This window comes from Eurypyga helias, unplaced genomic scaffold, assembly GCF_000690775.1.
Source record: "Eurypyga helias isolate BGI_N326 unplaced genomic scaffold, ASM69077v1 Scaffold48111, whole genome shotgun sequence".
Taxonomy (NCBI): domain Eukaryota; kingdom Metazoa; phylum Chordata; class Aves; order Eurypygiformes; family Eurypygidae; genus Eurypyga; species Eurypyga helias.
Genome location: NW_010233695.1, coordinates 1 through 21186, shown reverse-complemented (window position 1 = coordinate 21186; position 21186 = coordinate 1). Strand labels below are relative to the sequence as shown.

Below are 21186 nucleotides of genomic sequence, written 5' to 3'. Positions count from 1 at the left end.
CTGGCCTTAAAGAAGCAATAAAACAATTTTATGGCCCCTGTTTTTAGTGCCTGAGCTAGTGAAGAGAATGGTATTCTCACAAGTAATTCAGAGCACCTACAGTAAGTTCCTGTTCTGAATGGCTTTCTTGGAGAAGCCTCTTTTTCTTTCTCCACTGATAGAGGGGTCCTAGGGAACATGGATATCTAACATGGTTGAGTACTTGCAGTCAGGCTATATGAAAACATCTTTCCATGTAAAAAGAACATTCTACAGTAAATGTAGCAATAGCTATATTATAAAATACAACATTAAAAAACCACAGCCAGTTGCAGACTAAGGAAGGCTGTTCTCCTTTCAAAATCTTACTTGTGAATTCCAATAAATATGAAATACTTTGGTATTGCAAAATGTTAGTGTTTGCATCAGTTTTCTGTCCAGGTGAAATCAAATTTTCAATTTAACATGTGATTTACACTAATGTTTTGATATTGGACACACTATCACAATTTTCTTACCAGAATGATTCTTCTCATGATATTTGCTTGTGTGTTGTGCTTGCCAACCCTCTCAGTAAGAGTACAATCCTCTGAAGGAAATTAAACATTTACAATGGGGTCAGACTTTCTCCCCAAAGCTTAAAAGAGTGTATATTTTGTCAGTAATAGTAACTTTGGATGCATTTGTTTCACTTTGATCGTAAAACTGTTTTTCACAGTGAAGAAGAAAGGATAGCAGAAGGAAAAAAAAGAAAAGAAAATAGGCTCTTTATTCCTTCTCCTTTTTTTCTTTCAGTTGGCCCTTTCAATAATAGTTCTGATTTAGAAACTCAGATCAAATTACGGAAAAGAAAGACACAGCTAATGATACACTATATAATAATCAACAGGTTCTATATACTTCTTTATGACATTCTAAATTTGATAAAATTATAAAATCCAATGTTCATTACAAGTACCCCAGAACATGCTCTAGCTTTCAACAATGAGGATAAAAATTAGTATTTTTTAATTACTTCAGGACTAATATGCTTTATTTTCTCTTTTTACTTCATTTTATGTGTACACTTACAGAAAATGCAGCTGATATAGCCAATCAGCTTCTGAATCTCACTGGTGAAGGGCAGCAGCTAACCTCAGACAAAGTAAATGATGTTGTACAAAAGCTCAAAAAAATTGTGAATGATGAAGAGATTGATGAATCTCTGGGTTCTACTGTGGTGACAATTTTTTCCAATATTCTAACCAGTTCGGACAGTGTATTGGCAGCATCATCTTCTGAGTAAGTATTTCTGCTTTTCAGAACAACCTGTAAGGTTGGAAGGATTCATCCTTCCATATATAGGCAAACAATTTTAGTACAAAAATATAACCTTTTCTAATTTCCATCAAAAAGCATTTTCCAAATGAGATATACAAATATTTCTTCTTGTACTAAAATTAATGTCCATGGCAAAGTATTTGGATGGAAAACAAGCCTCCTGATATGTGACACAGCATAGATTTAAGTATTGTTGGAAGATTATTTCAGGACCGGTGATATGTAGTCAGATAGTTTCTGTCAATCAAAACCTTTGGTTTCCAACAGAGATACATAAATTTACAGCCTGACAGTCCCCTTGTGAATACACAAATAGATGACAGAAATACAGTCAATAAGAGGATCATCTTTAATGTGGAGAGTATACGGAGCATAGTATTTTTTTCTTCTGTATTCAGTTTTTAGAACAATTTTATTTCTTTTTTTAGAGCTCTAAGAACTATTGATGCCTTGGCTTTAAAGATCCAGTTCACTGGACCGTCTATGAGTATTTCAACACGAAACCTTGCACTTGGAGTGTCTTCTGTAAACTCAACTTCATTCAAAGGTGGTTCTTTCAGTGTCAGTCCACAGAATAATGCATCTGATTTCCAGGTATGGAACGAGCAGTTGTATTTGAACGTGAAGTCTGCCTGTTGTTCCAAGTGTGTTTACAGTGGTTCCTATAAAACCACTTGCAACTCCCAATTCTCCTCCTACTTTCTATTTCCTTTTTCCTGCAATCATCCAAACAGATTAATGTAGTATTTCCTTGAGCGACAGGAAACCCAGATAAACTCACATTCCATGCAGTTAAAAAGTAAATGGCTTAAAATCCAGAACAGAATTTCTCCTTTTCAGGTTTTTGAACTAATGAAAAGGGAAAATAATCTTTAAGCGTTTGATTTATTACCCCTTATACACTAACTAACAACTCCATTGATGCCTTTCAGCTTTGGGATAAGACATATAAATATAGGTGTCTACATGTAGATTTCTGCAGGTAACAATAGTTCAACCTTCCAGTATAGTTTAGACACCTACTGCTAACAGAGACCTAAAGCCAATGCAGTTGTCCACACACAGGTTGATAGGCTTGTGCCATTTGGGATGTCTGAGGCTGTTCAAGACATTCACCAGTCTAGACATGAAAGATAAAAGAAACACAGACCACTCAAAATGCAGAATGGTCTCCAATGCTACAGTATCTAGACAGGCTTCTATAGATGAGATATTTGTCATCACCTCAAAAATATTTGGGCTTCTTTTTTCACAAATAGAAAAGGTGAGACATCTAAAAGCTATGAAATAGCATTTGAGATGCACATGAGCACATACTGTTATTTCCTAAAGGTTCTGTTAAAATCAGTAGCAATGAGGTGCCAAGACTTAAAATTTCACTATATGCATGCCTGCATCTTATGGCACCTACGTGCTTTTAAAAATGTAGTACAATGTAATTTTTCCACAGTTATATAAGAAGACTATGACAGAAGTAACTTAATTTCAGTTTCCTGGAAGTCTAACCATTCAAATATAGTGAGTCTAACTTAGAGAAACACACAGAAAAGAGTAAAGAGAATTTTTTTTTTTTTTAAATCTACTATCGTTTGGGCTCCAGGAACTAAAACTGAATTAAAACAAAACATGACATTATGAAAATGGTTAAAGACTAGTCACTAGAGTACAAGCATCTTATGGGACCAAATTAGTTCCCGCTTCAGATTTGCAAGTCAACAATCCTGATAAATGTCTGATCATTTTATAAAGTACTATGTACTGTAAAAATCAAAAGCAGTAATGAAGACAGTGCTAGAAAAATTAGTAGTAATATAATAGGCTGCAGGCCCTTTACATGCTGTGTATAAAGACTTTGGATCAAAACTCAAATGCTGGTTTAAATAGATACAAATGGATTTAATATACTTGAGATTTTGCATATTTATTTTCATAGTAATCTTGGCTAGTATTTCTTTGAATCAATTTTATTAGAAATTTTTGATGATTGTAAATCTACTTCTGTTTAGCTCTTTTATTAATGAAGCTCAATAGCTGATTGTTCTTTCATTGTTATCAAAGGAACGTTTCTCCTCCAGATTTAATCTTTTATTTATGGAAAGAGGAAAGGAAAACTTCTGAAGTCAGGTTTGGGATGTTCGTATGTATTATAAGAATTACCATCTGTGGCTTGAGGACATCCAGGAATTTTCTTGCCCTGGAATCATTTATTACAGCACTGTCTAAATAATCATAAAATCCAAACTCTGTCAAGTTATTTATAATGTTCCTATTGGAACATGAGTTTGTTCGCAGACTTTCAGATTTCCAACAGCTGATTGAGAATTCTTAGCATCCTTCCTACCCAAAAAGTCTGCAGCAACTGTGGTCAGCGTTTATATTTTCCATGCCTATCAGGAAAGATACTTGCTATCCCTACTGGAGGGAGATTCCCTTGTGAAAGCCCAGGTTTTTCACCAGTGATGTGGTAATCTAGCCCAAGCTCATCAGGGAGCATTAAATTCTTCAAGCTGTGTGTCAGAACGTTTCCAGATTTTATTTCCAATTTTTTTCGTAAAGTAGATATCAAGCAAATGTGTCCATGGCAATTTGGAAAGTTTCTATTTCAGTCCCCTGTGTCTTTATGTTTCTTGCCAAACCTTTGACTAAGTTAGCTTTTGGTGATTCATATTATTAAATTGTTCCTGTAATATATCCATACTTCTTTATAGAAGCCTCTTCCGCCCTATTTGCAGACAATACCTAATGGGATATCTTGATCACACACTTTCTGTTTAATGTGGCAGAATTATCCTTTGAAAACCTTTTACTCAACTTCATTTAGCCCTGTCAGGAGATATCTATGAACCACTTCTTATTAATTTCCCAGGGTGCCTGTTACTCACAGTAAATCAGTGAAAATTTAGAAGTTAGATGAATCTATCAGAAGCCTATGGCTTTTAACTATTACCTAATAGTGCTTTTAGAATCATGAGACTGATCATGGGAGGCATAAATACATGACCAAGTTGCCTCTGGAGAAGTCAGGAGTGTGAGTTTCCTTATCTCAGTGAAATTTTTAAATTCTTTTGCTACAGAACCACTGTGAGATGGCTTGCTCCCCTTCCTTTGATGGGTAAGGTGGGACATCTTGAGTACCGCATGGTGGAAAAGCGTGCAGTCATAGAATTGCTGCCTGGTAGCAAATGAAATGCGAGGTTACATCCTCATTTTTTTCTGCTCACTTGTTACATCCCTGTGCCATAGAGGGTTTTCAGCTGTCTGACACATTGCCATTATAGATTAAGTTTATATTGATGGCAGAAAGTGTCCTTTTTGTGCTACATAGCAGAATAAATATAGAGAGGTGACACTAATCATTATTTTAAAATCTTTCTGTAACAGAGAAGCTAGAAAACCTCTCAAGAGAATTAATTCAGATGTGCAGATCAAGCCAAATAATACAACTCAAGAAAGAAGGATTCAGCATATTTTTTCAGTTATCAACATTGTTTGATATGAGGAAAAGTATCTTGAAGGTTACTGAAAATTATTATGACCACCATTATTGCCATCTCATTATTTCCAAATCATCATTATAGCAGTGGAGGAGTTTGTTTATTTTATCTAATAACTTTTTGTATCAGAAGGCTGATCTCGTGCTGGAAGGGTGGGAAAACCTCCTAAGCCTTGTTTTTGTTTATTTGTTGCATCAACTCTTACATCATTACAGGTCATATTAGTGTTGATTGGTTTTAGTTCCATGTTTAGATATCTGTGTGTAAGGGTGTGAACCCAGTTGTGGCCAATGCATGGTTTGGGTTTTGTTTGAACTTGCTCTTTGTTGTTTTTGAACTTGCTCTTTGTTGTTTTTATTTAACAGATAGATTTTGACAAGGACCAGACAAATGCCTTCGCTTCTGTTGTTCTGCCACCAAGTTTACTGAAGAATTTAAGTCAAGATGAGTTTGAACTTATATCCAGGGTTCAATTTACTTTCTTCAATAAAAATGGTCTTTTTCAGGTAAACTTTAATATGTTTGAAGTTGTTTCATTCAGGGTGGCTCAAAGGCACCTGATAAAATTTTCCTGTAGTGTAATCATTTTACAGCATCTCATGAGTTATAAGAAGGAGAAGGTGATAGCAGCTGTAGAGGCATGTTATGTTCAGAGTGACAAAATAGCTGAAGCACCCAAGTTGAATTAGTGATTTGACTGCAAATTCCTGTCACATGTGAGAGAAAGTTTTTCTCAGGGTAATATATGGAAAACTGGATCCTAGGTGTTTATAATTAGTGTAAAGTAGCAAGGCCACTTAAAGGGCACAACATCTGTTAAAATGTATTGATGTAGGTCCTTGATGTGCAGTGGAGCCATATTCTTTTCTATCAGAAGGGAATTTGGCCTGTAACACTGCCAAGTACTCTTTCTTTCTCTTTTCCTTAAGGGAGTTGGTTGGCACTCACATCCAGCTGACTGCTTATATTCAGTGGAAAACTGTGGGTTGATGGTCATCAGCCAGAGAACATTCTTCTGTACATTCTATTCTTATTTTCATACATGTGTTGTCAGAAGCACACCATATTTTAATATGGAATAAGGATAAAAATACTTGTGCTTGAAAACTAAAGGGACTCAGGTAGATTTGATTTTTAATCCTTTGTGTCCCATCAAATGGTAATTATAAATACTTCTGCATGATAGATGACAAAAAACTTAGGAAGAGTTCACAGCTTGGGAAAAACCAACCAAAACCATACCTATTTAAAAAAAAATATTTAATTAAAAAGGAAACATTGTTTCACAGTGAACTGTAAGACTGAGCCTCAGAAGACTTGAGGTTGTTTTCCCATTAGTATTTCAAGTGACCTTTGGCTCTTGTGCATCCGCAGAACTCTGTAGTATTGTATTGTCCCTATATTATCGTTTTTATTGGCAGTGTATCCAGATTCTTCAGATAATCTAGGCAACAAAATACCCATGACCCTCAGTTGCCTTCTGAAGTACACCCCAAAGTATATTTAACTATTTAAAATAGTATTCAGTTTAAGCCTGCTTTTGAGAATAACAGGATGGATATATTTAATAAAGAAACCAGAATACAGATGTAAGCTTGTCATAATGGCATAAAATCATATAAAGTCAGAATGTGTCCTTTAATGGGGCTAGAATGTGTTTCTTAGCGATACTTTAATAGGCCATTGAAAAGCAAAAAACCAAGAAAATTTGCCACTGAAGTTCCTTCCTTTTTTTGTGTGTGTTTTTCAAACTATTCATGGGTGACATGATCAAGACAATTAATTAAAAATGTGTAAAACTCACATTTTATTAAGTCTAAAAATAAAGTAAAAAAAAAGAGGCTAAAAATAAATCGATTCACATGCCATTTCAAACCATCTCATAAAAATAACTTTATCCATTAGTATGAAAGTACTTCATAAATACATTTATTCCAATTGCAATTAAAAATATCCTAATACTGTTGTCTGTATTTCTCATAAGCATTCAACGTAACAGTGAAACATAATTCTTTACATCACTGGAGGGTTTTTTGTTGCAACTGAGAGAATGCTAATAAGTTTTATGTTGTCATTCATTAAAATCTGATGGTTACATTACTTAGAAGACTGTATGAAAAACTGATGTAAGCTATTCAGGGTGGGATTCATTTCACCAAAGGCAGGTGTGTTCAGTGTACATACCTGTGCCTGAACTGTTGTCCATAAATTGCCTTCAAAGGCAGTGAATGGAAAAAAATGAACACTATTGAGGTGTCAGATATCTCACTGTAGTGCAGCCAAAGGCATCAGTTCCACAGACCAGGGTGTGCAGTGCAATTTGAAACACCCCAGGGTACAAAGCTACTGCTGTCCAACAGGTGTGACAATGAACCTGTAAGAGATGTGAGATCTTCTGCACTAGCAGCTGGAAACTGGGCAGGATACCTTAAAAACCTCTAAAATGGACACTTATATTTAGGCAAACCATATTCTACCTAGATGTACAGAATAGGTAAAATGGTTTATGCCTGGATGTGCCAGTTGCCTTTCATTGACTATGTTACAAAACTTTAGAGTGGCAACTTCAGTTCTAGACATCTTCTTTTAAAATGTCTAAAGTTAGGTTGGAAGGATCATCCTCATGAGTTCTGAGGCCTTCAAAATAATGTGTAAATATGATAAATATATGAACTGTAATGATTGCTAGACTAGACTAGATTTCTGTCATGGAGACTAGCTTCAGCATTGCTTTACTATGTACTTACGTATATTTTATTGGCTAAAAGCTTACCCCTAATTTGAGCTGTGTACAGCCTTATAGCTAAATAAGCAGTTTCCTGTATTTTACTTTAATGCACACATTATTTCTATTCTCTTCTAAGGACAAGTAAGAATATATTAAATTTTCTTCCCTCAAGAGACCATCTGATGTTTATTTCTATTTCTTGTTACCTGCTAGAGACAGAATCCACTGAAACCCATAGAAATATGTCAAAGGCTTTCATAGTCTTTGTCAGATATTGAAATTTAAGGGGTAGCCAAGAGGTTTTCTCTTGTTTGAATGCTCAAGAACTATCTAGAAGACTGCATTTTTATTCATCTGCAATTTTTAAGTTTTTAGGAAATTATGTCACAAAGCTCCAGTACACGCTGAAATATTGTGTTTGAAAACTCGGATATTGTTCTTAAGAAATTAAATATTCTTCTCAGAATAATGTGCACTTAATAACTGAAACTGTTCTGTCTGTCATGAATGATGGGATTTCATGAACCCAGCGCTGAGTTGACACCTGACATCATGTCAGGCTAACAAAATCCCTAGACTGAAGGAATCAGAGTGGTTCAGGATTTTGGTAGCCCAGATTTTTGGAGGGAAAGTGAGTGGTGATAGAGTTCATTTCACCTAAGGTCTGCCGCAGACAGTGATGGAGCTTCCCAGCGTCCCATAAGGCCAACCAGGCATGTAACTATGCAGGTCTCAGTGGAAACTCATCAAAACAAAATAGTTATTCCAAAGCACTTCCTTTTTAATAAATCATCAGTTTCCAAGGAAAACCTCTTTTGGAAAACTCTCAACCTGGTACTTTTTCATTGCAGCTTAGAAATGGTATTGCTCAGTGAAAACATCAGTCTTCTATTTAAATTCCCATCAAATAAGACCTTGTAGAAAATATTATCACCTACAGTATGTAGCATTGCTTTGAATTTGTTTAATACTTCTTCATCATTCATTGTGAGATGGAGGATAATGTTGCAACTGTGAAACTGAAAAAAGGTTATTCTCCAAAAACTTTGCACCTACTAAAAAGGAAAGTGTCAACAGTAAAATAAGAAAGCTAGTTCATTCTAGTTTAGGCAAGTGAGCTAATCATATCATGGGTTGTTATCTGCTACACTGTTTGAGTTATAATTTTGATGGCATCAGGCATTATGATTACAAGGGGAACTCTAACCTATTTCTATAATTATGCCTATATATGTTTATGAATATAACGAAAACAGGGGAACTTCTATGAAGCAAACCCATAATTTGATTTTGTAAACATAGCATTCTTATATTGCGTGATCAAAAGTGTAGAAATGCTGATAACTTATTTATTTTGGCATGCTGCAAAGATGAAACTGTGTACTCTGGCTTTTATGTTATGTGCTGTGTAAGCATTTGTTTTATTTTTCTGAATCTTTCAAAGGATGCAGAAAATCCTGCCAATTTGACCAGTTTTGTGGTGGCATGCAGCATCGGAAACATAACCATTCAGGATCTTCAGGAATATGTGAAAGTTACAATAAAACATACCAAAATTCAGGTAAAACAAGAGTCTCATATGCAGAGGAACAGGAATGCAGATTATATATAGTAAATTCTAAGCATATAGCCTGATAGATTTGAATGGATTTTGAGTAAGATCATAAACTCAAAAGGAAATAAAACCTCTAGAACAAAAGCAAATAAGCAAAAAGTAAAACCAAATAACCTCTCCCATCCCCACACATTCCTACTCCATTCATGATTTAACATTTATCTGAAAAACTGTTGATTCTGCTACTCAGAGGCAATTTCTGTGCCAATAACTGTAGGCAAAACCTCTGTTCACGACCATGTTCTTGACCAGGGACACAATTTATTAGACTGGAACTGTAGAATTACTTAAATTCTTTGATCAAAGATGAATTGCTTTGTTAATAGTTCCCAAAGTTATTTTGTTGTTATGTGGTTTTCAGCAAAGGAATAATGGACAGAACCACTTTGTTAAAAGATGAGTACAATTAATTTAGGGAAATACAGACCAAATGCAACCTCTTGGCACATACTGTTTCAGTTAAAAACGTGTGAGCTTGACTGTCTTCTCAGACATGTTGTCAGTAGCTACTCCAAGAGACAATAGCAATAGAGAAGTTAAGATGTTAAAATGCAATACCTAAGTTGGTACATAATTTTAACTCCATTAAAGTTTGATTAACTTTACCTTACATTTCATTATAATTATTATTTTAAGGTTGGGCAAACCAACCCCCACTTAAATTCATCAGGCTTCTGCACATTTTCAAGGTCAGTTATATAGAGGATTCAGTGAGAAGTCCTAAGGAAGTGAACATGAAAAAGTATTCAGACTCTGTAAAGACATCATACTCATGGATAACGTCAGTGAGACAATAAAACTTCATTATTCTGAGGATGTGGAAAAGGAACAGTGCAGAGGAACAGTGCTTTACATTTCATAATCTGGGCAGAACTGTCTTTCTAGCAGAATAAATTCTAATTTGACACTAGAAAAAATTTGAATAATCCATATTATATTTATTCCTCATTATATGTAAATATATGTGGTAAAACTTCTGTTGTAAATGTATAAGTTGATGAGATTTATTTCTGAAGAGCTAAACAAAGTCTACTTTCACATGTGTTCTTAGGAAGATCCTAAGCCTACCTGTGTCTTCTGGGATATGAACAAAAATGGTAAGTTTCAAAATACTGTCATTTCTTTTATGTGGGGAACAAAGGTGTCTAAGTTTTAAAATCAGTCACAGTTTTGGCCTTTCTTGCTTCTTGCAGAATTAGGTGAACTCTTTGGACTGTATTATTTTTTCTGGTTAGTACGCTTGCTTGTGACAGCAGATGTTAAATATCCTTTAAATTTTTCTTTTAATGTAAATTTGTTAAATATTAAAGATTTGTAAATTAAGATAATGGAAATAGTAATGCTAGTCAGACACATGAATGATTCTAAGCCATACTTTTAACTAGTCATTTTTAAAATGCTGGGGGTTTTAATTGTGAGTTTGTGCCTGTAACAAATCTTAAGCCTGTTTTACTTCTGTGGAAAGGTGGGAAGTACATTACAGGAACTTCATCCACCTTGTAAATGGATGACAGCTGGCATGCTAAGGTCCTATATGTGGACACAAATTAACAAGGAAGCATTTTGGCCCATTCTTCATTGCTACTGCCTAACCTTTGTGTGATCTTACACTGAGGCTCTTCATCCTTTGCATAGAAAAATTAATTTTCTTTTATGATTTTCCAGATTGTTCTATTTTAGAGATCACTACTGAGATGTTAGTCTTCCTTACAATGAAACAAATAAAGCGAAGAAGTAACCGTCCTTAGCAGTAGGATTTAGACTGGAGAGCTTTAGTACAAAGAGTCTTGAAAGAAATGAAATTTACCATCCAAAGTTGTACTTGAAGGCAGGAAATTCAGACAAAAGGACTGAAGAGAATGCAGAAGGAAAAAAAGGGGAAAAAAAAAAAAAAGAAAAGAAAAAGAATCTACTTAGGAAGCTAAACTTAAGAAGCACATCAAAGGAGAAACACACAGGGAGGAAACTATTCTCAGTGGCTGCTTGAGTGGGGAAGAGTTTTACGTGGTTTTGGAACAACTTCATGGTCTTTTGAGAGATTCTGTCTTGAATTTGAGGTAAAGTTGTAGGGCTAGTCACATAATTTGTTGGATTTTGCCTGGAGTTGTGCAAAAATGTCTTTAAGAGTTCAGAAAATATGAACTATTTCACAAAATTAGTTCATGCTTTAGCAGGAAAAAAATTAAAGGAGAAGAATCAGAAATACAGATTTTATTTTTGAACATTTAATTTTTAAAAATAAAATCTTTCTTCTTGTTTTTCCGAATGGCCTTTGCAAGTGGAACAAGTAGGGGATAATTTACTTCATGTTTTTTTGTAAGGCCACAAAGGACATTTGGGATTATCCACTCTGACTTCTGTATTATAGGGTGCAGAGAGGAAGGGTGAGACCCTCTGTTCCTGGGCCATAAATGCTTTCATGTGCCTGGGGATATGTGAGTAGGAGTGAAGCAGGTGCAGACATCACATCAGTGTGGTAAAAGGGAGTTCTAAAACCATCTTATTATTGGGAAGAGCTAAGGAGTGTCTTAATGCATGATCTACATAGGTCTTATTCACCCCTCATTAACCAAAAAGCTCCCTACATTTAGTATGGATCTCCATCTATTGCTTCTGCTGCATAGACCATTACTGGGACACTCCTCTGGTGTGATTCTCTGCAGAAACTAGGAAATCTGACACTTGCTTCTTTCCTCATTGGTTTTAATGGTCACTCATTCAATCTGAGAAAGCACTTCTGCATTTGCACAAGACAAAGTGAGAAATCTGTTAAAAGAAATGGTGACATGAAATTGTTGGAAGGTGTGGTTTCTCCTGTTTCATTTCCACAGGTGGCAGTGGTGGCTGGAACCCTGCGGGCTGCCAAGTGGACCCAGAGTCCAATGAAAATGAGACAGTTTGCTTATGCAACCACCTCACGCACTTCGGGGTCCTAATGGTAGGCAAGCTCACCGTTCACCAAGTTGTCTTCCCTAGCAACTGCAATGCAGTTTTTGTCTTGGGCCAAGACAAGTCTCATTTTTGTTACTTGGGTTATTCCTTTAGTACATTATTTTTAATAATAATACATCATTTTCCCCTTATGATCCTAAAGCTATTTTTTCATAACAAAATAGCCAGTGATAAGGATTCAGGAATGTGGTAATTAAGTCAGTAATGAAGGTATATTAATATAATTATAATAGTATTATTGTTGTTGTTGCAATTACTATTATTAATAATTATTATTATGTTCTTCACTAGTGGCTAAATATTATAAAATAAAAAGCAAAATATGCCCATAGAATATTTTAAAATTTGAAAGTACTGTTTCACAGAAGACTTAGGTCTTAGCCTTCTGAGTGATACCAAAATACAAATAGGATTTTATAACATCCAGCTTCAAATCCAGGACATGACTTGGTGAAAAGAAAGTCAGGGATTGTAAAAGCAAGGCCCAGTACTAACACTTCCACTAGGAAAACAGGAAAAAGAATTATCTTAATGAGTCCTAAGGTTCAGGGGGTCTGTGTCATTTCCCTTAACAATATAATCTGACAAAAATGACCTACAGCTGAGACAGGAGGGTGTGACAAGAAGGAAGTGAGTAAGAAACAAGTCAATGTAGATTTGAAATTTCAAGATCAGGAAAGTGGGAAGTCATTTGCAGAGGGAAAAAAAAAAAATAAGTGGGAGAAAAAGTTGAGATGTTGTTTTCAGAACAAAAATAGAGAGAATTATATTTTCACGGAAAGAAAAATGTCCTACAGTCAATAAAACTACTAATGAGGATTAAAAGTTCAGAGAGCAGTATAATTCCCTTGCATCCTGAGATTCAAGGGGCTAAGTTACCGCTTGCAAATTTAGGTTGCAGATCTGACAAGATTTATATCTCATGTCAAAAAGTATAAAGCAATACCTTTGTTTTGCAAAAGGTGTAAACTCATATTTGCTGTTTTCTTATAAGTGGCTTTAATCGCCTTTGGGGATGCCCTGAAGTACAGGCCTTCTCTGGGAAACAATCTGCCCACCAAGTACTGGAACCGAATCCTCTATCAGAGCCTTAACCAAAGTCACCAGATTGGGTGGCTGAAATAAAGCATAGCCTATCAGAGAGATGAGAGAGGGAACCATATAGAGCACTTCAGCCTCGGTAGCATAATTCCTCTAGCTCTCAGGTGCCCCCTGCAATTTGAAAGTGTGAAGTGGTTTCGAGAAAAAAAAATCTCAACATGAATAAGATGGAATACTGCTATCTTTTCTTAATATCTGGTGATTTTTTTTTCGTGCAATAATGGGCTGAAACATTTCTTTCCATCTGAAATTAACATTCTTTGACCTCTAAAACTTACTTGCAGAAAAGTTGTTTGCTCCTTATCACAGCAACACCCTTAGTAGAAGTTTCTGGGGTTTGATTTAACTTGTTGCAGCGACACACAGGACTTAACCGCACAAGGGAGATGCATGCACTGACTTTTTTCACGTTTGCCTTTCCAGAGCCTTCTTAATAGAGCTCCTCTCTTCATGTCATGCTCAGATGTAGCTATGAAAAAACCACAAGCTTTTTGTCTTCTCTCAAGCTAAATTGTGGTCTTGTTTCCCTTTTCATACTCAAAAGGAGAAAAAAAGATCTTTCTTTAGGATATATTCAATGAGTCCCTTCTCTTCCCTGAATGCTTTTGTGGCAGTAGGAAATAAGGCAAAAGTTCTTTGAAATTGGGCTGTATTCCAATAGATTTTTACACAGTTTTGGCCCTTTTGATTGCTTTTCCATTTGAATAATCTTTTCTGACTTCAATTTAGATACTAAATTATTTTCAAATAACACTCTCCTTATATATATAAACAGTCGTGTAAGGTTGGAACAGGGTGTAAAACTGCATACAACACCTTCCTTTTGCTATGAAGAATGGCATGTTTTGTAGCATTTTCTTCATTTCTTTTTGCTGGATAGTTTTGCTAGAGACAGCAGTGACACTAACTGTAGAATGGACACCATTATATGTTAGTATTTGCTTACACTTACTCCACAGTGATATAGATCCAAACATTCTCATTTTTACTTGTCCTTAAAAAAAAGGAAATAACACTGGCATTTATTCTCAGACATTACTATGTGGCAATTACAGTTGGACAGAAAACTGGAAAAAAAATCCCCAGAATGTTCCTGCTTCTTTTCCAGGTTTTTTTTAAATGTTGTCTTTGTCACTATTTTTCTGACCAGTTCTATTTATAACTGTAGTTTGCATGTCAAAACAGACCATAAAACCAAAAAGCAATATCTTGCCCTTGGTTTCACCCATACATTATTAGCTGCATCAACTCGTACAAACTGTTAGTACAAGAGGTGATGTCAGAAACTCCTCACAATGTTCCACGTTTCAGTATTAATACTTTTAAATTGCATTTTCAATAATCATTCAGTTATTCTAAATTAGCAATCAAACTAAAAGGTTTGAAAAGAAAAGATTTTTCCAGAGAAGAACATTTGAATTGCTGGTACTGAATTATAAGGATCAGTATCAGGGTCTGTCTCTCTGCTGATCCCAGCAGTTATAATACTTAAAATACAATGTTTTCAAGAGCTATGGGAAGGAAGTGAGAGGTATAACAACTCTAGTCTAAGCATACTCAGTAAACATGAACCCTAATGTCAGGGTTATAATGGTATTGCCAAAGTGCTTTTTGAGTTTTACTTGACTAGTTACCAAGAAATGAGTGCTGTGCTCATGGAAAAGGTGTTTGCTATATGCCTCTTCCTTCTCTCTCACGTAGGATCTTCAGAGAACCGTTACACAAATAGACCCACAGAATACCAAGGTCCTCACGTTTATCACTTATATAGGCTGTGGGATATCTGCTATATTTTCAGCTGCAACTCTTCTGACATATATTGCATTTGAGTAAGTATTAGTTCTGTGGAAAACGTGACAGGGAAAGTACCTGTACGTGATGAATAAAATAAATTAGTTACTTGGTTTGTGGGGTTTATTTGCCTAGGAAGGGAAAACTATGTTTAAAAAAAGCAACTGCAAATCCATGGTCACAATTTTGTAAGTAGAAATTTTTTTCAAAGGGACGTAAGTTCAGACTCTTTCCTCCTGTTTCCAGTGTGTTGTGCTGCTCAGGCCTGAGAACAAGGCTAATGTCTCTCAAAAATTTTCTCTTTTGGGAATACAGTATACTCTAGATTCTGAACAGATACGCATTATTTTAAAATCCACAGCCAGGATTTTTAAAAACAAAACAAAACTTGCATGTGTGATCATAACAATTCCTAAGTATAAAAAGAGAAATTTCCAACTAGAACAATTACATTCTGAAGCCCTTCAGAAAGAAGTGGGAAGAGAAATGAAATGAAGATAAATTGTGAAGTGTTACAACAATTTCAACAGCAGCTCTGCTGAAATGTGAAAGTGACTCAAGGGAATGCAAAAGTTTTGAAGTGATACAGTTCTGTGAACAATGAAAAGAGAAAACGGAGTCAGGCCAACACAAAGGAACCATTCTGCCTGTAACAGGACAGGACAGAGTAGCTGCTAAAGAAAGATGGTTTTCCAGGGGAGTGGGGGAAGGGGATTTTTAAAGTTCTGAATATCTCCAATGATTGTATTCCTATCGCATTACCTATGGGATAGTGTCCAAGATGGCAGAAGTTGTTGGCCCACTCCTCAGTTCATAATTTCCATGTAGCTCATTAAGAACCCAAGGAAGTGGTGGTTTTTCCACATCCCATGCAGCAGAAGCCTTCAGTGATGCCCCACAGAAGTACGCATCGCTATGCTGCATTGCCACAAAAGCTTACAGCTGGGAGGAGATCCCTGTGCCTTTACTTACTTTGTAAACCAGTAAAGCCAGCTGCTGTAAGCAGCTTGTGTGATTGAAACCAATTAATCATATGCACCTGTGCTTCTCTCTTTAGGAAGTTGCGAAGAGATTATCCATCCAAAATCCTGATGAATTTGAGCACAGCCCTGCTCTTTCTTAACTTGATCTTCTTGCTTGATGGTTGGATTGCATCATTTGACATTGATGGCCTCTGCATAGCTGTAGCTGCACTGTTGCACTTTTTCCTTCTGGCCACTTTTACGTGGATGGGACTAGAAGCCGTTCATATGTACATTGCTCTAGTGAAAGTGTTCAACACCTATATACGGCGCTACATTCTGAAGTTTTGCATCATTGGCTGGGGTGAGTTCAGCGCACGTAGCATTTACAGAGTGTATTTTGAAATGATGCTACACAAAAGCTCTCTATCCCAAATGCAGAGCACAATCAACATCAGCGTGGTGCTTCCTTCCCCTGCCCCACAGCAGTGATGGCTTGCAGCCAGCCCTCTCTGCTACCCAGCTCCTCCTTATAATTCTGTGAAAATGCACCATGACTAGCACTTTCTGCCCGGAGCAGCACTTTCAGCCCAAGGAGGAGCGGAGGGACCAGATAAATGGGTCTGACTTTCCAGAGAGGCCAGAATGGGAGAGGGGAAATGTTAGTGTCATATCAGAGATAGAGAAACATGGCACACAATGAATTCAGAACCTCTTGCAATTACTACAGAGCCTATTGGGATCCTTGCATTGACTGTCAAAAAGCTTTCAATCCAGCTTAAAGTTTCTTGCCAACAAGTACAAAGCCTATGGCACAATCAGAAACAACCAAAATTTCCTGAGCTTCAGCGGAGTGTTTAAACCACAGAGAGATCCTGCCTGCCCTAAGCAGTCTACATTGCAGGACTGAAATAGAAAATGTAATAGTGAAAAATAACTGCAAGGCTCAGGCAGCAAGGCTTTTATTCTTTTTTTTTTTTTCCTTATATCAGGAATCTGTGCCTTCTGCCTGAATGCACATATTGTGTTTGAAATAATAAAACACAATACAAAACCATTAACCTCATGGCTAGAGCACTGACCTCAGCCCAGCTGATAATTGATGTCTTTCCATTGGCAACTCGCATCCTTTTTGGCAACCTCGGCAGAGGACAAGGACTGAGTGGTCGGAAAAGCAAATTAACCTCTTCCCCTTTGAATCTGTTTTGTCGTAGCAAGGATAAGACATGTAAATAAGGCATGTCAGGAAATGTATGGGGTTTTATGTGACCTGTACCTCTCTGCACAAGAGTTGTCTTCCGCATAGTTGTGTATTTTTCCAAAATATTCCCTTTATCTATTATTAAAAAATATATAGTTTGTTTCATTTTTTGAGGGACACATTTAAGTAAAGCATATATAATACTGTAGAAAAAGAGAAGACATTCAGAGTTGAGAGGAACACTGGAGAAATTACAGGTTCAAGTTCATGCACTCCAGTCCCCTAGCGTAATCAAGTGACATTAGTGTCTGTGAAAAAAAGTCCCTCAAAGAAATCCCCAAACCATCTCACCATTAGATCTCATTTTTGTAATAATTTGTTAATCTTCTTTTTACTATATTATGAGAGCCTGTGTGCAATTGTAAATTTAACTTTAGGTAATTAAGTGAGATTATTTTACTTTAGTTTCAATATTGCATACTAAAATAACATTTTCTACTTTATAGAACATTAAGAGGCTTGTTCATTAATGCCCAATAAGTGCTTTAAAATTCTTATACATTTGTACCATTTGAAAATTTGTTTCCTTCTAATTCTCTGTTCAGTTTTCTGACATCGAACTACCTCAGGATACTCTGTACTAAAGCAATAGGGATGGAGACATCAATGATTAAGCTTTGCGTGGTAATTTTGGAGGTCTGTGAGATATAAAAGCACACTAAAAGTTTTCTTATATTACAGGTTTGCCAGCTCTGGTGATAGCAATTGTTTTGGCAAGTGCTAATACAAATGCAAGTCATGTTTATGGCAAAGAGTTATACGGCAAAGATGCTAATGGGCAAGGAGGAGACGACTTGTGAGTATTTCTTTTAATCTCTTACAATTTTGCATTTACAGTCGGCAAAAAAAAATTCATCATTGGTCAGATTGCTTTGGAAGAGTTCGAGGTGCATTAAAGAAGGAAAGCGGGCAAAATCATCTTCTAAATTATTTGAATCAGAAGTGTGAAGTGTAAGAAAAATGGAAGAGCATTACCTAATGCCAGGAACAAACACTCCTCTGTCAAAAGAATAATGACTAAGTTTTGTCATGAAAATAAAATAAAAATACCTGGTTTGGTTTATTTTAAAAGTGAGTTCTATCTTCTAGGTAAAGAGCAAAGAAAGAAGTAGCATAAAAATAGACTACTTTGTAAATAAACCAGACTTTTGTCAACGTAGATCAATAGCTTTCTATGTTCTTGACTTGATGTCCAGATAATAATCTACAAATGCCAAAATTTTTATATGAATGTTACCTCATTTTCTGTTCCTTGCCTGGCAAAGTTTCAACATGCTAAATAAAAATGTCATCCTGTGTTTTTATTAAAGTATCATGCTAATCATTCCAGCCATTTGCTGCTAGAGGAATGCTGCTAGAGGAATAAGCTAAGTATCTCACATGGCTGACTTTCAAATGGCTACCTCAACGGCCTGCCCTTCCTGCTTCTTCTACAGAGATGGATGAGTCATCATTTAGCTCAAGTGGCAGAAACTTGAGATTTTGACACTGAAGATACAAGTTTGCCCATTCTGTTACTAAGGCATCCTGTGCTTCACACTGGTGAAGGTGGCGAAGCTACTAATACTAAGTCTAAACTTTCCATGATGGGACTGCAGTTCCCACACCTTGTATCTGAGGTCAGATTTTCTTTTTAATTAATTTTAACTAAAATATGGTAAAACCCACAGATTTATGACTATGGGCCATAGTCCTTTAAGATGCTACTGAGCTTCATCCTATTTACAAACAGAAAATGGGCAAAGGTGTCATTTGAAAGTATACCTCTGCTTCAGTGAAATCATCCATACACTGATTTTTCTTGTAGTCATAGAAATAATTGGAGAATAGTTTGCTTTATCTAAAAATGATGATATTTTTGGGTTTTTTTTGCAGCTGCTGGATCAAGAATGAAGTTGTCTTTTATGTGACTTGTGCTGGCTACTTTGGAATCATGTTTCTGATGAACGTTGCCATGTTTATTGTGGTGATGGTGCAGATCTGTGGGAGGAATGGGAAAAGAACTAATCGGAGCCTAAAGGAAGAGATCCTGAGGAACCTCCGCAGCGTAGTCAGCCTGACCTTCCTCCTAGGCATGACGTGGGGCTTTGCCTTTTTTGCCTGGGGTCCCTTAACTCTTCCTTTCCTGTACCTCTTCTCCATTTTCAATTCATTGCAAGGTAAGCTGACTTTCTGTTCTGTGAAAAAATAATATTTGAGCTGTTGCTGTTCTGGGATATATTATGTCCAGTGATTTGACTACGGAACTCGGATCCAAGCTCTCTAGATTTTCCCTTGATACTAAACCATTGTTAGTTTCCCCTTATGTGGAATAATGATACCAACTACGTATGAGTTGAAGATCTTAGTTAAATTAATTAACATTTCAAGGTCTTTTCCATGAGATGCACTGTATTATAAATAATGCTATTTATTCCTAGACAACAGACTGCAATGATCTCTGTTGAGATAGATACTGCATGACCTTCAACATTTCCTTTCACTGATTATAACAAATATAGGAAGCCTCTTTCCTTAATTTATTCCTGTAGGGAATCTGTAAAGCTCATAACTATTTTATTAAGGCGGCAGAAGCTCATAAAACAAAATCCAGACCTGTGTCAGTGTGGAGAGATATCACAGAGGTATAAGATATTCTTTGGTTCTTCAAGAAAAATCCAGTGATTGTTATAGTCAGCTTATTTTTGTTTCCGTTACTGAAGTTTTGAATATTTTACTTTTCCAATGTAGTTCATCCTTCTGAAAAACACTGTAAATTATAATCAAACAGTTATAAATTAACAGAATTATATAGGTGACATTTAAAAGAATTTCAGCTCAGAGCTGAAATTTGTGTATGTACCAAATGACATAAGAATCTCTACCTCCACTCGCCCTACCCACTAAACATCTAAAGACATAACAAAAAGAAAAGACCAAGAAGGGCATTGGAAGGGAATGTGTTATACCACACACATATTGATACAGAAAATAAATTTGCCTGAAAAAAAAAAAAGAGAAATTCAAGAGTGTCATGGGAGGAGCATGTGTTATGCCACACAAATACTGAGATAAAAAATAAATTTTCCCAGGGTCAGCAAAATATCTTCCCTTTATGGAAAAAATACTTAATGTTATGCTGTGTGGATTTTATCTGCTACAGTTGAAATGTATTTACTGCGCTAAAAGATTTATTGAGCTTTCGTGGAAAGAGAATAATATTGTGGTTTCTGGTTTGCTTGAGTTTCAACCTAAAATGCTAGGGAAAATGGCAAAAATTGTTTGGATGTGGTGTTTTTACTAAAGACTTTTTTCCAAAGGACAGATTCTGATACTCCCTTAGGAGCATAATGAAGTATTTGCTGCAGTGTGTCCTGTTAGAAATTCAGAAAGGCCTAGAGAGATTAGAAGTATGGGAAGAACATGAAAAAATATTAAAACTCTGAAAAGTATGCCAAGGATCAAATTCAAGAGGTTCTCTGTAACCAGAATTTCCAGTGCAATCAATTAAGCTTGTATGTGCAGAGTGCACACAAGGTTGACCACCACTGCTTAAGTCCCTGTGGGATAATAGCACTGTTCAGTGACGAACGAATCTTTGGGAGGCATTTAGGTCAGAAGATGAAACTGAAAAACCTAGTGAGAGAATGCACAAAGGAAAAGAGTGATGAGCTTTTCACAGATTGTGGTAGCAAAGATGGCACAGTGTATGTTCAGGCCTGTCATATCAAGCAGAGGAAGATAACAATCCCAAATCTGAAAATGCTTATTGATGTGTGAGAAAGAGCTAGGCAGAGCAAGAATCAAGAATGAGATTGTTTAGTCACATACAACCTGTGCAATGCACATATGGCAGTAAGGGGATGGAAGCAAAATAAAATTTAGGATTTGTATCAGGAAGCATTTTCCAGCGGCAGAGTGCAGTTCACTATGGAACATCTTTCATCAGTATAGCATGAGCTTAATTATCAAGCCCTCAGCAAATATCATAGAATCATAGAATC

General features: G+C 36.1%; 1 protein-coding gene across 1 annotated transcript in view; it reads left to right on the top strand.

Annotated features, from left to right (window-relative positions):
• The window catches only part of GPR126 (G protein-coupled receptor 126), a gene marked incomplete at its 3' end in the record, with an annotated part of 42860 nt that extends 23498 nt beyond the window's left edge, over positions 1-19362 (top strand). The window contains exons 10-19 of the mRNA XM_010161796.1: positions 1053-1260; positions 1728-1893; positions 5159-5299; positions 8966-9082; positions 10188-10233; positions 11968-12074; positions 14891-15018; positions 16038-16306; positions 17885-17999; positions 19079-19362. Coding sequence (XP_010160098.1) covers positions 1053-1260; positions 1728-1893; positions 5159-5299; positions 8966-9082; positions 10188-10233; positions 11968-12074; positions 14891-15018; positions 16038-16306; positions 17885-17999; positions 19079-19362 — 1581 coding nt within the window. The remainder of the gene's footprint in view (positions 1-1052; positions 1261-1727; positions 1894-5158; positions 5300-8965; positions 9083-10187; positions 10234-11967; positions 12075-14890; positions 15019-16037; positions 16307-17884; positions 18000-19078) is intronic.
• Between the last annotated feature and the right edge of the window lie 1824 nt (positions 19363-21186).